A 14,395-nucleotide genomic window follows, 5' to 3' on the forward strand; every position below is an offset into this window, starting at 1 on the left:
CCGCTGTGTTCCCACTGTCCCCGCTGTGTTCCCACTGTCCCCACTGTGTCCCCACTGTCCCCACTGTCCCCACTGTGGCCCCACTGTCCCCTCTGTGTCCTCACTGTCCCCACTGTCTCCGCTGTGTTCCCACTGTCCCCACTGTGTCCCCACTGTGTCCCCACTGGTTGCCACCTCTTACTCCCACCGGGAGCACCCGAGGCCTGGTCTCTGCACACACTCGCCAGCACTGGCTCTTGGTGATTAAGTTTTTAGAGAACAGAAATCATGAGGATGTGGCTTTTTATCCTGAGTCCTGTGGATAGGGAGCCTCCACTGGGGTCCTGTGATGCCTGTCCAGTGGCTCTGGGGCCCAGCACTCTGCTCCTGCTCTGCGCTCCGGCCTTCTGGAACGTGCCCGGCCCTCCCTCCCTGGCCCTCCCTCCCCAGCTCTCCATCCCCCCCTTGCCCTCCCTCCCTGGCCCTCCCTCCCTGGACTCGCTACGGCAAGATCGTGGTGCCGTGTTCATGGCAGTTTTTGTTCTCGATGCCGCTGTCACTTTGGTTTTCGACATTGTCCTTCGGTCAGGTCTGTCCCTGACACTCCCTCAGTTTGGCTCATCTGGTTTGATTATTTTCAGCCTCTAGCACCAGGGTTCCTGAAGGTGGTGGGTCACTGCCGTGAAGGTGAGCCCCCACCTGCTGGGGCGGGGCTCAGGGGCATACCTTTCACACCCGGCTCTCCAGCCAGGCCCTTCAGACCAGGCACTCCAAAAAATCCTGCCTCTCCTTTGGTTCCCGGGAACCCAGGTCTTCCTTTGAGCCCCACCATGCCTTGGAAGCCGTGCATCCCAGGAGAACCTCTCTCCCCTGCGGAGGAAAAGGGAGAAGTGGTGGGTGGAAGGGAGGACCAAGCCACGGCTCACGTCACTCACTGTCCCTCACAGCAGAGGTGCAGTTCACCTGGGAAGACGCTAAGACCTGAACCCCCAGTGGGGTCTCTGGGGATTCTCTAAAGCTCTTGTCTGCTGGGCCAGGTGCAAACCCAGGGCCACGGCTCACCCGTCAGCAGCAGAACATTGTGGACAACAGAAAGGCAGGCTGTGGAGGTCAGTGGGGAGGCCTGGGGACAGCCTGTGGGCAGCCCAGGGCCAGGGCCTCACACAGAACGAGAAAGGGCTCTGGACATGAACATGGCCTCAGCCCTGCTCCCTGCAGGGGGTCTGCAAAGCACCACGGGAAGCAACCGCCACATGCGGAGGCTCGGCTTGTGTTTGCCCTGGGTGCCTGCAGAGCTGGTGACCCCAGTAAGCCAGGTGCATAAAAGCACCAGAGGGCCTCCAGGCTGAGCCCAGTTCCAGTGGGCCTCTGTGGGCCTCTGCCGCTGTCCCTGGTCGATGATAATCCTGCCTCCTTTCTTAGAAGTCTTAATAAGCATTCTGAGGCACACTGGTCCCACCCCACCTACGTGATGTCAGCCTGTTTCTTCAAGGTCCCAGGGTCTCAGACCTGCAGGTGTGTGAGGCCAGCCTCCTGCAGGGTGAGGCAAGTGCGTGGGACAGCTGCCTCAACTCAGGGTGCAGGTGGCCTCATATTCCTGCAAGGTGACACCCGGCCCATGTACCTTTTTGCCCAGGGATACCAGGCATTCCAGCCATTCCTTTAAACCCAGGGGTTCCTGGGTGGCCTCGCTCGCCTGAGAAGCCAGCATCTCCTCTGTCTCCAGAGAGCCCTTTCATGCCCACAGGGCCAGGGACGCCTGTGTCACCAGGGTCCCCCCTATCTCCAGGAAGTCCTGTCAAGAAGAGAAAAAGCAAAATTAAAGAGACATAGAGAAAACTTCTCTCATGCATTCAAGGCAGAAATCACAAACAGTTTTCTAAAAAAATCTCTTGGTAGGAAAGTAGGAAACAGGTTTTCAAAGTGGAAGGAGCCTGTGGAAATCGCCCCAGGGCAGGACTTCCGTGAGAGGAGCCCCCTGTGGCTCTCCCCTGCAAGCTGAGCTGCGTCAGGTGTGAGGGGCACTGCCAGCTAGCTCATCAAGGACATGGCTGCTGGGGTCAGTCAGGAGCCTGCCGATCCCGAGTTCCAGGAATAGGACCCTGCCTGACTGCTACTGCCCTCCCTGTCTTCTGCTCCACCCGGCACCTTCAGCGGGGCAACTTCAACAGCTCCAGCCGGCTGCTGTCCCTGTCCTCTCCTACACCCAGCCCACCTCCAGCTGCCTGTAGGCTCCCCAGCCCCTTTCTCCTTCTCTGCCAAGACCTGCCTGTGGCTCCCTTGGCCTGTGGCTCCTTGGCCTGTGGCTCCCTTGGCCTGTGGCTCCCTTGGCCTGTGGCTCCCTTGGCCTGTGGCTCCTTGGCCTGTGGCTCCTTGGCCTGTGGCTCCCTTGGCCTGTGGCTCCCTTGGCCTGTGGCTCCCTTGCCTGTGCTCCTTGGCCTGTGGCTCAGCCACCTTCAATGCCTGTCCTGCTCTGGCCTTGCCTCTCTGTCCAGACCTCCGCTCCCGCCCTTGGTTCAACCCTGTACTCGGGCCCTTCCTTGGGCACTCCTGCCTCTGCTGGGCTGTCCCCTTCCCTAGGAAGTGCCCCTCCCTGTCCAGTCCTGCCAGCTCCCTGCCTCCTCTGAACTCAGGGTTGGTCTCTGCCGCACCCTGGTCAAACACAAGCCCAGTCCTGTGTGGACTCTGCAGTGGAGTGGAGTGTGAGAGGGGACGGGCAGGTGCCTTCGGAGAGGGACTTGTATCTGCTGCTCATGGATCTTCAGGGACACGTGCAGGAGCTGAGAACTGGCAAGGCCTCGTGAACACTGACATAGGACCCAAAGCCTCCTGCCCAGCATGTGTGTCCTGAAACCCGGCCAGTACCGCCTATTTCCTATTTCCAGCCCGTTTTGGAAATAGGTGCATCCTTGTGCAAGGAGCACCTAGTTTACACATGGTTTGTGTGTGCCCAGCGTGTCCCCCATGCAGACCATGAAGGTCCTCCACAGAGCTGTCACCTGAGTAAGGCAATCCAGACAACCACAAGCAAGACGGGGGTTTTTAAGAAGCTTAATGTGTTCAAGTCGACCAGACTGTTCTTGTATGGAGTGCTGGTGTTATGGTGTCCTTTGGCAAAATGATGGTGACTGTCTGGAAAACTTTTATAAAAAATAAAACGTGTCCTTACTGGGCAGCACCAACAATGAGGGAGCCAGGCATGGGGTGGCGGCACAAGCTGCAGTCACAGAGCCCCGGGCTGAGGCAGGAGAGCCCTTGGGCCCAGGAGCTCTGCTTGGGCAACGGAGTAAAGTTTGGAAACATTCACTGGTCCCTGAAATGGGGATGCCTGGGATGGACCAGCACCGTGCTCTCTCAGTGGGTGGCGCTCTGGCCCCTCACCTCCTCTGTGCCTCCTGTGGTTTCTCCTCAGCACTGGTTTTGAATTTTTTTCTTTTCCTATTGAAAACTAACCTGGATCTCTGACATTCACAACAGGTACGAAGGGTGAGCTGGTTTCTCTGGCTGCTCGAATTCTCTTTGGTGAAATCCACACCCTATTTTTAGAACCTTCTGTACTTAGGGGTTCCTTGGAACACAGTTTGAGGATCCTTCAGGGGACGTCATTACTAGTCTAGTTGTTGGTATGATGAGGACCCACCCCTTTCTGGGGCTGTTGGAGCCTTACCTCCGAGGCCTGGGGCACCTGGCCGACCCAAGGGCCCCTCTGGGCCGGGAGCTCCTGGGAATCCATGTTGTCCTGGAGGCCCGGGCCGTCCTGGCTGGCCCGAAGGTCCCGGGAAGCCCAGCTGACCCTTCAGCCCTGGCATTCCGGGCATCCCCTGGCTTCCTGCAGGAATCAGAGGCAAGAGCTGTGAGGCCCATCCTGAGATCAGACACCTGCCTCCTCAGACTGAGTCTATGGAAATGACAGTGACTTGTTTCTGGGCCGCGGAAAACCTGGCAAACACGGGAGGTAGAAAGGACGGCTCCAAAGGAGCACAGGCCGTCACCCAGGATGGCTGTGTGTGTGCAGACACAGGCATGTGTGTGCATGTGCTCGTGAGTCGTTGCACGTGAACATGTGTGCATGGCATGTGGACGGGCACACACACAGCCATCCTGGGTGGTGACATAGGCATGAGCAGGCTGTGCGAGGTGCCGTGTGTGCACTCCAGCCACCTCAGGGGCACCATGGCCGGGAGCTGGAGTCTTCCTAGTCGGTATCAACATCTGTAGGAGCTGGTCACTCTTGCTGAAATCAATACCCACTTGCCATGTGCCCCACACTTGAGGCTTTGCTAGGACACCGACAAGCCCAACCCCAAACTGCGTGACCACACCATGTTCCAGAGCTCTGGGAGCTCCCTGTGGGCAGGACCAGGCTCCACTCTGCCTGAAAGTCCTGGGAAGGGTGTCCAGCAGGGCAGCTGCAGAGCCAGAGGATGGACACTGCTTCTGCACCTCCAGCCAGGTGACAGTGCTGCCCACACATCAGTGGTTGACCCACACAGGAGGTCTGGACTGGGAACACCGGGGGGTGGATTCCCACCACCTCCAGGTGGGTTCTGCTGAGTGAAGACTTGCTACTCAGACGCTGTCTGTGATTAAAGCTGGAGGCGTGAGGCTCTCAGGGCCAGCTTTGCACAGACTGGATTCTCGAGGCCATCTGATGCCTGTTCATGCCCCAGACAGGGCCGTCTTTCTACACTGCTCCCCCCACACTGGTGACACTGTGAACCTCATGAAGACATTCTAAGTCTGTATCCATTTTCACATCCACCACCCAATCAAACTGCATGGCAAATTATTCCTATCTAGTGCCTAAGCCCCCCTCGGCCTGCCCGTCCTTCGTACCACTGGGCGGGTCTGCTGGGAAAACCAGTGAGCCCTGCAGGTGAGCCCCATGCAACTGTGGGTCCGCAGCTGTGAAAGGTCTGCAGGGCTACGGCAGGCTTGTGACCGACATGAACACGCTGCAGGCGTGCATGCTGGGACAAAGTGGAGAAGACAAAGCAAGACCAGGCACACACAGTGTGAGTGCTTCTCACCAAAGCCCCCCGGAAGGATTTCAGACTCAGCTTGGCAGCCACAGTGCAGCTGGCACAGGGTCCCTCCACTGTAACATGCCCCTGTCACATGACTCACCTCTGAATCCAGGGGGGCCTCTCTCTCCTGGAAGACCTTTCAACCCTGGGTGTCCAGGTAGTCCAGCATCTCCCCGGGGCCCAGGCTGGGCCCCTAGAACTTCTCCTGGCAGTCCCCTCTCCCCAGGGGCTCCAGCTGGTCCAGGCAGGCCCACAGGGCCTGGGAGTCCATCTGGGCCAGGGAGGCCCACAGCACCTTTGGATCCCCGAGGTCCCATGAACCCTAGAAGGAAACGGGGGTCCGTTAGTCACAGGCCAGCATCGTCACATTCTGGTGCAGTGTGGAAAGAGGTTGGACAGCCAGGCTTGGCAAGTGGCCGGGCGGTGTCCCCGTGGCTCCTGGCCTGGCCCTGCTGCCTGTCCTGGTGCCTGCACTTCTCCCAACATCTGTCCACTAAATCTCTTCTGCTTTCCTCCACCATCGGGTCCCAGCCCTACGATTCAACCAGGGGGGACAAGGCTGTGACCAGCTGCTCCCTGGACATGCCACTTCATGGCTCATGGGCTCCCATACATCCAGGTTGCATGCAGGCCAGGAGTGCAGCGGTGTGACAGACACTCCCGGGGGATGGGAACACCCGGAGCCATTCGCCTTCCCTTCCCTCTGGTCTGCCCCAGCCCCCTGTCCACTTCAGGGCTCCCAGGCCTGGATGGGACTGTCTTCCTACCCATAATGTCAGCTGCCCTGATCGTACACATGCCAGCACTTCCCCAAACTCAAGGGGCTGACTTACCTGGGGGTCCTGGGAACCCTTCCCGGCCTGGGTCTCCAGGAAAGCCCTTGAGCCCTGGTGTTCCATCAGCTCCTAAGAAGCCTGGGATCCCTCTGAGGCCTTTGGTGCCTAAACATCCAGATAAACCATGTCAGATCCACAAGGATAATTGGGGTGTGACTGCTTGGCACCTGGCCTAATGAGGTCATTCTGAAGCTGGGAAATGATGAGGTGTGGGTTCGTCAGACCCACCCTGCACCTCGGGGCTTACACCAGGACTCTCCCTGGGTGCCTACTCAGGCCACCGGGCCACAGCCGAGGCTGGGTTCCTCCCTGTGGCAGGAGTTTCTGCTCAGCCGGGGGTTTGTTGAGTGTCCATCACCACACATTTCTCACTGCATGCATAAGAGCTGGCTTCCCAGGGAAGCGCCCACGGCTGGTGGTGGTCTCAGCAAGGTGGCACCTGCCATGTCCCGGGAGGGAGCACGCTGGGGCAGAGGGGACCAAGAGGGGGAGAGAAAGCGGAGGATGGGAGACTGGCGTGTTCTCTGGCTTCCTGCATAGGTTACCTGGGGGTCCTGGGGGTCCTGGCCGGCCAGGCAGTCCTTTGGGGCCTCTGACACAACCTGGGGAGACAGGAGGGAAGAAGTGAGGCATTGTCCATGCCAGGCCTTGGGGTCTTGGGGACCAGCAGGGTCAACAGTGGCCAGACGATCGGGCTACCATTTTGTAAGCAATTCAGTGATTTAATTAATCTTGGTTCTGATGTAAGTAGAAGTTCAATCTCTTTGTGTAATAATACCTGAATAGTCACACAGGGTGCAAATTAAGTCAGACTGCTCAAATAGAAACTGGGCTGCGCTGCCAGAGATGTCCCTCTATGGGCAGCAGCCTCAGCCCAGGCCAGGTCATCGTGGCCCTGGACGGTCAATGCGGACGCCTCTCTCGCCTGAAAATGTCTCCCAGCAGGTGGAGAGAGCTTGTGACTTTAAAAGGGATCCTTGGGCTTCTCCTTTGTGACTCTGAACAGCTTCAGCATGAACCCAGCAGGTAGCTGCTCTGAGCAGTAAATCCAGGCCAAGGCTGTGGTGCTGTGGCTGGCGCTGCCCGGAGGGGTGACGTTTCAGGGGGCGTTTTGTCGGGCGTCCTTTGCCGAGAAAGCTGTCTTGCAAGCATAGTCGTTGTTGGGACCTCTTTGGTCCATTTCCCTGAGAGTGCGGACCAGAGCCCCATGTGTCCTGCCTGAATGGCCAGCGTGTGCCGAGGACATTAGCCCCCTCTGCCTCGGTCTCTGGGTGGCATCCGTGTTCTTGGCCACCTTGGAACAGCGGGTCCTTTCCTATGAGAGGCTCCGTACACGTCTCATCCTCATCATGGATGTCACGGTCATCGTTGGCAAACCGCTCTGCCAGTGCTGGGGAAACCCAGGGGGTTCTTTCACCCCAGACCGTGGCTTAACATCCAGAATATTCTGGGAGGTACAGCCAGTGGCTTCTTCACCAGGCACAGGGCTACAGCCACACTGCTCTTAGGTGCCTGTGGAATGTCACAGTCTCTGATCTTTGCTTCACTGATATCAGCTTGGACACATCTCGAATCTTGGCACAGCCCAGAATCACTATACACTGAAGCCTGGGGCTCTGGGAACACCCCCAGATCACGAATGCCTTACTGTCCACGGCTCCCTGGCCTCTACTCCTACTGAGTCATGATCTAGCTGATGCCTCGAAGCCTTGGCCCTTCCCCAGTCTCCCAGCATCAGCTTGGGGCTCGCTCTCTTCTTGACCAAGGCACCCTGTGAGACAGCTCGGGTTATGACCAGTAGTGATCTCCTGCAGGGCTTCATCCTCTGAGCTCTCTTCACCTGTTTCCACGGTCCCTGAGTGCAGAGTGCTCCAAAGCTCCGTGCTCCTGGCTTGCCGGCAGGGCTTCCCGTACTTCCACTGTTGGTCTGTGTGTCTGGCCCGGATCCCTCCTGAGTTGGTGGTGGAAGCCATCCCCTACCTGGCACACACCTTCTCCCTCCTCTGTGACTGCAGTGGCAGGTCCCAGCTTCTGGGTGAGGAGCCGCTCTGTGGCCTTGATGCTCCCCCCCCGCCCCGCCCCACTGCAGAATGGAGCACAGTGGCTAGCTCAGGATCCTGATGGAGGAGCCTGGAGCTTCAGGGGGGCCTGGGCCCCTGCCTACGACTCTCAGGCTTGGAATGGCCCTTTAAGTGACCGGCTGGTTCTGAGACCTGTGCAGGTGCCATCCCTGCTGTGCAGGCACTGGCAGCTGACCCGGGCTGTCCAGCCCCTGTCTTCAGGGTCAGACCTTCACCTTCACCTTGAGAACGGCTCCTCTAGCTGCAGTCCTCATCCTCCCCGTCCTGGGGATCCTGCCTGGCCTGGTGCTCCATGTGTGTTTTTGACTTTTCCTTCTCTCTCCCCAGCTTCTGCTCAGTGTCCATGTCCACCTGCAGTGACTCCCTGTCCCCAGATGTTGGCTGGGGCCATCCCTCGAGCTGCCTGCCTGCCAGCCTAGTTCTCCCTAGCACCTGTCCATTGCTAGGCCGGATTCTTCCCTAGCTCTTCACTCTGGACAACAAGCCAGCCATCCACAGATGTCCTTCATGGCCACGCAGAGAGGTGGACAGGTGCAGATCTCAAGTGTGAGCACCTCTGTGGTGTTCCTTCACACGGAGTGGATGTGGTGCACTCGCCACTCGTGGGTACACCATGGGGACAGCCTTGAGGTGCTCACCTGTCCTGAGCTGAAGCAGACAGGCCCCAGCTTTGCACACACCACTGTTCCCGCCCACCCTTGCTGCAGGAGCCCAGCGAGCCCTCCTCAGCGAGTCACGTGTCTCATCAGCCAAAAGTCTTATAGCCATCTAGAGCCACATGCTCCCTGTTACTGTACCTGGTTGCAAGGTCTCTTGTCTGTCACCTCCAATGGGCCTTTTTACATCTGTGTCACAATCTGCAAGACACAAGGAGACAGTCAGGCAATCTTGGAACCACTGAAAGGCGCTGACTTACCATGGGGGTGTGCATGCGTGAATGTGTGTGTGCCCTGCTGGGGAGTTAGAGTGTGGGCCCCAGAATCAGAAGGCCAACTTCTGAACTTGAGTGCCCAAGAGGGGAAGATCTACATTTTGACTGCCGAGAAGAGCAGGGGGTGGGTGGGAAAGACCCCCGTGGTGACGATCCATCAGCCAAGAATAGACGTGGCTGCATGACGCCCCTGCCAGGCTCCTGGGGGGGTGCAGGTTGGTGCAGAGGGAGTGGGAACACTCACTGGCATCTGATACTCAGAAAGCAAACAAAGGGCTCCCCCTTACCTGGCTGTCCTGGGGTTCCCGGGGGGCCAGGAGGACCGGGGAAGCCTGGCGGTCCAGGTAGCCCAGCGTCTCCAGGGAATCCACGCTCGCCCTTAGGGCCTGGTAAGCCCAGTCCTGGGGGGCCCATTTCTCCTGGAACACCCTTGGTTCCAGGTATGCCTGGGTGACCTGCGTCCCCTGGGGGACCTTGGATGCCATCCCCCTGTGAGAAAACAAATACACATCATAGACAGCCACCACTTCCCAGGTTCCTGTCCCATGTCCCTGGAGTCCTGTGCCATGGATACAGAGCAGAAAGGCCACAGAGATGAACAGGACCTGCTGTCATGGCCCCACCAAGTCACAAGGACCAGGGTCAGGCTTCATGACACCCGGGAGCCACAGGACAGAGGCAGCTGCTGAGTCATGCCTACGTCCCACACTCATTTCCTACTCCCAGCTGCTGTATCTTGCACCGAACGGAAGTCACCAGAAAGTCCTGTGTGAGCACAGGGGGGCCAGGGGGAGACACGTGGGTCAGGGACAGGTTACTGGCTTGTTATGATTGGCATTTGCCATCTACGGTACACAGGGACAGCGCGTCATTAAAGGAGAGGAAGCTAAATTAGATGAGAGAAAGCTAGAAATAAGGGGAGACTACAGGATTGGAAAAGACGGCTAAGTCACAGGATGGGACACTCCCCAGGGGGTGTCCTAAGACGACAACACAGGGTGGGTAGGGCACTGGGGTGGGGCAGTGAGCTCTGGGCGATTCGGAGGAGCTGGCTGGGGGAATATGTCCCAGCTTCCCCACAGAGCCAGGGGGTGGAAGAGGGGCCTTTGGATGACAGTGAGGCCCAGGAGATAAAAAATCTCACTGCTGTTCTCGAAATCATTTTCTCTGCCAGGTTTAAGGCCTGCAGGTGCGTGGAAGGGCCCCGTGCAGCCCCTCCTCAAAGCACAGTGCTAATGTGGGGGGACTTGATGGCAGGGCTCCTGCGGAGATCATGGCAGATGAGGCTCAGGCACCAGTGACTCCCACCAGCAGGTGCTCCTGTCCTTAGCTCAGTGGTCCAGGGAGCAGGGAAGCCCATGAGCACCGACAGAGGCCACCCGCCCCAGGGAACCAGCAGCTGGGCTCTGAGGGCTTCTCTCAGAGGCCTGCTCCGGGAACTCAGCAGGGAAGGCTGTCCCTGTCACGGGTCCTTGGTGCCTTGGATCTGGCTGGACCCTCACAGTCAGGGTCGTGTCCCCTGCAGAACACAGTTCCACAAGCCACTGACCCAGGCCACTGTCACTGAGACAAATCCACACGCACACCACAGGGCGCCGGTGCCCCTCACCCACCCCCAGCTCTGCCTCCCATCTCACTCCTGCTGTCTTCCAGACAGGACTCGCTCAGACACCGTCCCAGAGTCACCCATGCCACCTGGCCCAGGACGACTGCACCAAGCATAACAGGTACCGCAGACCCCGGCCATGCTGAGCACAGGTAGGCCCGGGCTGCAGACCAGGCAGAGGGGCTGCCCACAGTCAGGCTGCAAAGCCAGGAGGGAGGAGGCATATGCATTCCCCGCACCGTGAAGGGCACCGTGCTCAGGAGCAGGTCACGCAGAGGATCCAGGGACGACCAGGGCTTCCTGGGAGGACTGCTCTCCCGACCCCAGGGACCTCTGTCACAGGGACCAACGCACACAGGCCGGTCGAGAAGGCAGCTGTCTACCAGACCAGGAAGGACGGAGGCGCCTCCAGTCTTCCCTCCTACACCAGAAGGAGCCTGCACACCTGGCTCCCAGCCACCACCCCGAGCTGGGGAGTCACCTCTGCTGAATGAGCCGCCCAGTCAGAGGAGCTGTGCTAGGCAGCCCCAGCACACCAAAACCAAGAGCTTAAGGAGGCTTGCTGGCCACAGGGAGAACGGAATCTAGGAAAGAACAAGAGGCAGGAAATGACAGTGCAGAATTACAGGAGGAGAGAACCAGGTCTGTTACAGGGTGCAGGCAGGGGTGACGGCCATGCCCCATCTCCCTGACTGCCCAGGAGAGGAGACAGGGTCTCTAGGGATCAAACATCTCCTCTTTCAGTGTTTGTCGCAAACCCCAAATTGTCTATTTCACTATTTATTCTCCAAAAAGAGGACTCCACCACTCACTCTAGAACATTCTATTTCTTTTCTCCTTCTATATTACGCCTCGAGGAATATTTACTTACTCTGTGACTTTAAATGTTCACTCTGATCTGGCTGCTAACTTATCCTGCTATTTCCTAACAGATATGATTTGTGTTCATTAAAACAGATTGTGCCAGCCTTCGCACAGGGTCAGGTTAGTGAACACCAACACCATTTGCTTCTCAGCTGTCTGGAGGACACAAGCATCAGGACGAGCTGCCCAGCCTGCCCTGCCACTGCGGCTACTCACAGGAGGGCCTGGGAGGCCCGGGAATCCATCGAGTCCGTCGCGCCCAGGGACACCGTCGTCGCCTTTCATTCCATGCACACCTGGGACACCGGGTTGTCCTCTCTCACCTGGGAAGGAATTCACAAGTGAAGCTCCTGATGCATCCACTGGAGAGCCAAGTGGCCCACGCCGCCCGGCCACAGGAACTGACCTTTAGTGGTTATTGTTCTGGAATCCCCTTTCATTCCCTTGGGTCCAGGAGCACCGACGACACCAGAGACCCCCTGTGGAGACAAAGGGACAAGTGGTTCTCCCTTTAGGCTGCTGGGACACCTACGGAGAGAATGCCGAGTAGCTCACACAACCCACAGGCAGTCGCCTGTCCCCAAGCCCAGTGCTGCTCAGAGAAGCCCTGAAGTGCCAGAAATGCTCTGTGGGCTGTCTGGCAAGTGACCACCTGCCACAGTGCCCATCAAGCCCTGTCACTGTGGACAGTAGGACTGAGGAATTGAATTTAGATATTTTTAAAAATTTTAATTAAAATGTAATGGAAGTGCCCCAGGTAGTTGGACGGTGGAAACCTAGAGTCTCGCTACTCAGGGTGCCATCTCCAGACCAGTGTGCTCAGCATCTCTGGTGAGAGATACGGATGCTTAGCCCCACCTCCCTGAGGCAGCCAGAGGGTGATCTGCTTCTTAAAAAGGTCCCTGGGATCCTGGACCCAGTGCCTTTGAGAAGCGCTGACCTAAAACAGGAGGCTGCCGAACTCTTACCTACAGGTTTGGATCCCGGCAGGTTATGAACCTCTAAGTACAATGCTTAGAAACTCGGATCATTTACCATTGAGAGCAATCAATGTATTTGATTCATGGTTTCTTTTGCAAAATGAAGTTTAGGTTGAGGGAAAAATAATAGGGCCGAGAGAGAAGCTGGTTACAGGGACACTCGAGTTCAGGTCGTAAGATCTCAGGCGGCTTTTTCAATGGGCAGAAGTGAGCAGGCCAAGAGTCTTGGGGATTGTATTTTCATGTGTATTATGTTAGTTTAGGGCATATCTTAGTTAATGCTATTTCCAGGAATTTAGGGCCTCTGCACTGAGTGGAGAGTGGCCACACGTCTGCTAGAGCAGAATGAGTGTTGGCTTAAAGAAATAGTTACAAGAGACTGTGGGCTCCTTTCTCCTGGCAAAGTCCACAGATGCTAGATTTATTGATGACTTGGACTCTCTGCAGAAGAGGGCAATGTTCTTCCAGCATCCAGGACAGCGTCCCACACAGTAAATAAATACGTTGTGTGTTCAATAAATACGTTGTGTCAATGGACAGGAGGAAGAATGTATTTACTGGCCGACTCCTAAGCCTCCAGGCCTCTGCCAGACTCTGTCAGTACAAGTGTCAAAAACAAACCCTAATTACAAGAACTGCTCTCAGCCCTCCCACTGCAGGGGGCTGCTGAACCTGAGCATATGACCAAACGCAAGACAACGGGCACCACAGGGACATGCTCTTTGTGCTCAGCACGGCCTTTCCCAGGCCTGTCCACGCTGCAGCACGAATCAGTGGTGGTCCTGATTTACAGCGGATCCGATTCCTTTGTGTGGAGAGCCCAAGTTTGGTTCGCCTGTTCACGGGAGGAGGGACAGGTTGTTGTCTCTATGTTTTGACTCGCCTGAGTAATGTCCCTGTGCACATTGGTGCACACATATTTTCATGGACGTGGGTGTTGGACTCTTTTGGGTTTCTCTTGGGAGTGAATTTCTGGCCTTGGTGGTGACCCCTGTCTAACTTTTTGAGGTGTGAGACCATCTTCCACAGTGGCTGTAGCAGGTCACACTCCCAGTGGTAAACGCTTTTGAGGTTCACCTTGGATGTGTGGCTTTTTGGAAGGTGTGTCCGTGCGCTGGGGACCGAGTGTTGGTCTACAGTGTGTTAGATGAACTGGGCATGCCTCAGGTTCTCCTTAGCTCCTGGTCACCAGGATGCCCAGTTTCCTCACCTTGAACCCTGGGAACCCAGGGATGCCGTGCTGTCCGGGGTCTCCTTGGTCCCCTTTCTTCCCTGGTTCCCCATTGATACCAGAGAAACCTTTGGGTCCTGGCAGTCCTGGAAGACCCCTGATGAACTGGTCACTTTCTGCACATTTACAGTCCCCAGCGTCACCTGCAGTGGTGGAGGGAGGGCACGTGTGTTAAACAATCAGCTTGAAGGTGCAGAGAGAAAAAGGTGGGTGGGGAGGGCTGGCCAAGAGGAGGCCACACAGGCTGGACACTGCCCAGTGCTTTGCGAACATTATCTGTCCTGGTGGTGATTATCAAACCCACTTCTTGGATAACCAGTGTGGGGCCAATTTTAAGTCACTCAAGGGTTAAATCTTCAGGTTCAGAATTCTGCTTTGTTGTTTACTGGAAATACTTAAAAACCAGGGCCCTTTTCAGAGGAACAGACAGAGCTGAGGGGACTAACAAGGATGTCGAGGAATCTGGAATCCAGAGCCCACAGCCATGAGATGGCCATCACAGTGGCTCCAGAGGTCAGGTGGAGGCCAGCCTCTCCTGGAGGCCAAGGTCATGGGTGAGCAGAGAAGAAATACCCGACCCTTCTTCTGCCTTGTCCTGATGAGATCCAGAGGCCAGGTGGCAGTGAGCACTGTGCCAGCCATGGGGTTGGCTCCCTGGGCACAGATGATGTACAGAGGGGCAGGCTGTAGCATCGGCAGTGGAGTGCCCGCCTGATTGAGGCCACCTGACTCCTGCAGTCTGCCCTCAGGCTCCCACTGTCCCATGTGCATCTGAAGGTCAGGGTAGGCCTAAGGGCCAGGACATGCTGCCCATATCCAGGGACAGGAGCTAAACAGGCACCTCCATGGTCCAGACAACC

At 57.2% G+C, this 14,395-nt stretch overlaps 1 protein-coding gene across 1 annotated transcript in view; it reads right to left on the bottom strand.

Moving 5' to 3' along the window:
• Col4a2 (collagen type IV alpha 2 chain) overlaps positions 1 to 14,395 on the bottom strand; it is a 147,240-nt gene that overhangs the window by 15,870 nt on the left and 116,975 nt on the right. The window contains exons 22-32 of the mRNA XM_026399516.2: positions 13,515 to 13,678; positions 11,731 to 11,803; positions 11,541 to 11,647; positions 9,142 to 9,343; positions 8,721 to 8,780; positions 6,388 to 6,444; positions 5,840 to 5,947; positions 5,107 to 5,328; positions 3,647 to 3,808; positions 1,604 to 1,774; positions 706 to 849 (exon numbers count right to left, since the gene is read on the bottom strand). Of these exons, the coding sequence (XP_026255301.1) occupies positions 706 to 849; positions 1,604 to 1,774; positions 3,647 to 3,808; positions 5,107 to 5,328; positions 5,840 to 5,947; positions 6,388 to 6,444; positions 8,721 to 8,780; positions 9,142 to 9,343; positions 11,541 to 11,647; positions 11,731 to 11,803; positions 13,515 to 13,678 (1,470 nt within the window). The remainder of the gene's footprint in view (positions 1 to 705; positions 850 to 1,603; positions 1,775 to 3,646; positions 3,809 to 5,106; positions 5,329 to 5,839; positions 5,948 to 6,387; positions 6,445 to 8,720; positions 8,781 to 9,141; positions 9,344 to 11,540; positions 11,648 to 11,730; positions 11,804 to 13,514; positions 13,679 to 14,395) is intronic.

The sequence above is a fragment of the Urocitellus parryii genome, chromosome 2, assembly GCF_045843805.1.
Source record: "Urocitellus parryii isolate mUroPar1 chromosome 2, mUroPar1.hap1, whole genome shotgun sequence".
Classification (NCBI taxonomy): domain Eukaryota; kingdom Metazoa; phylum Chordata; class Mammalia; order Rodentia; family Sciuridae; genus Urocitellus; species Urocitellus parryii.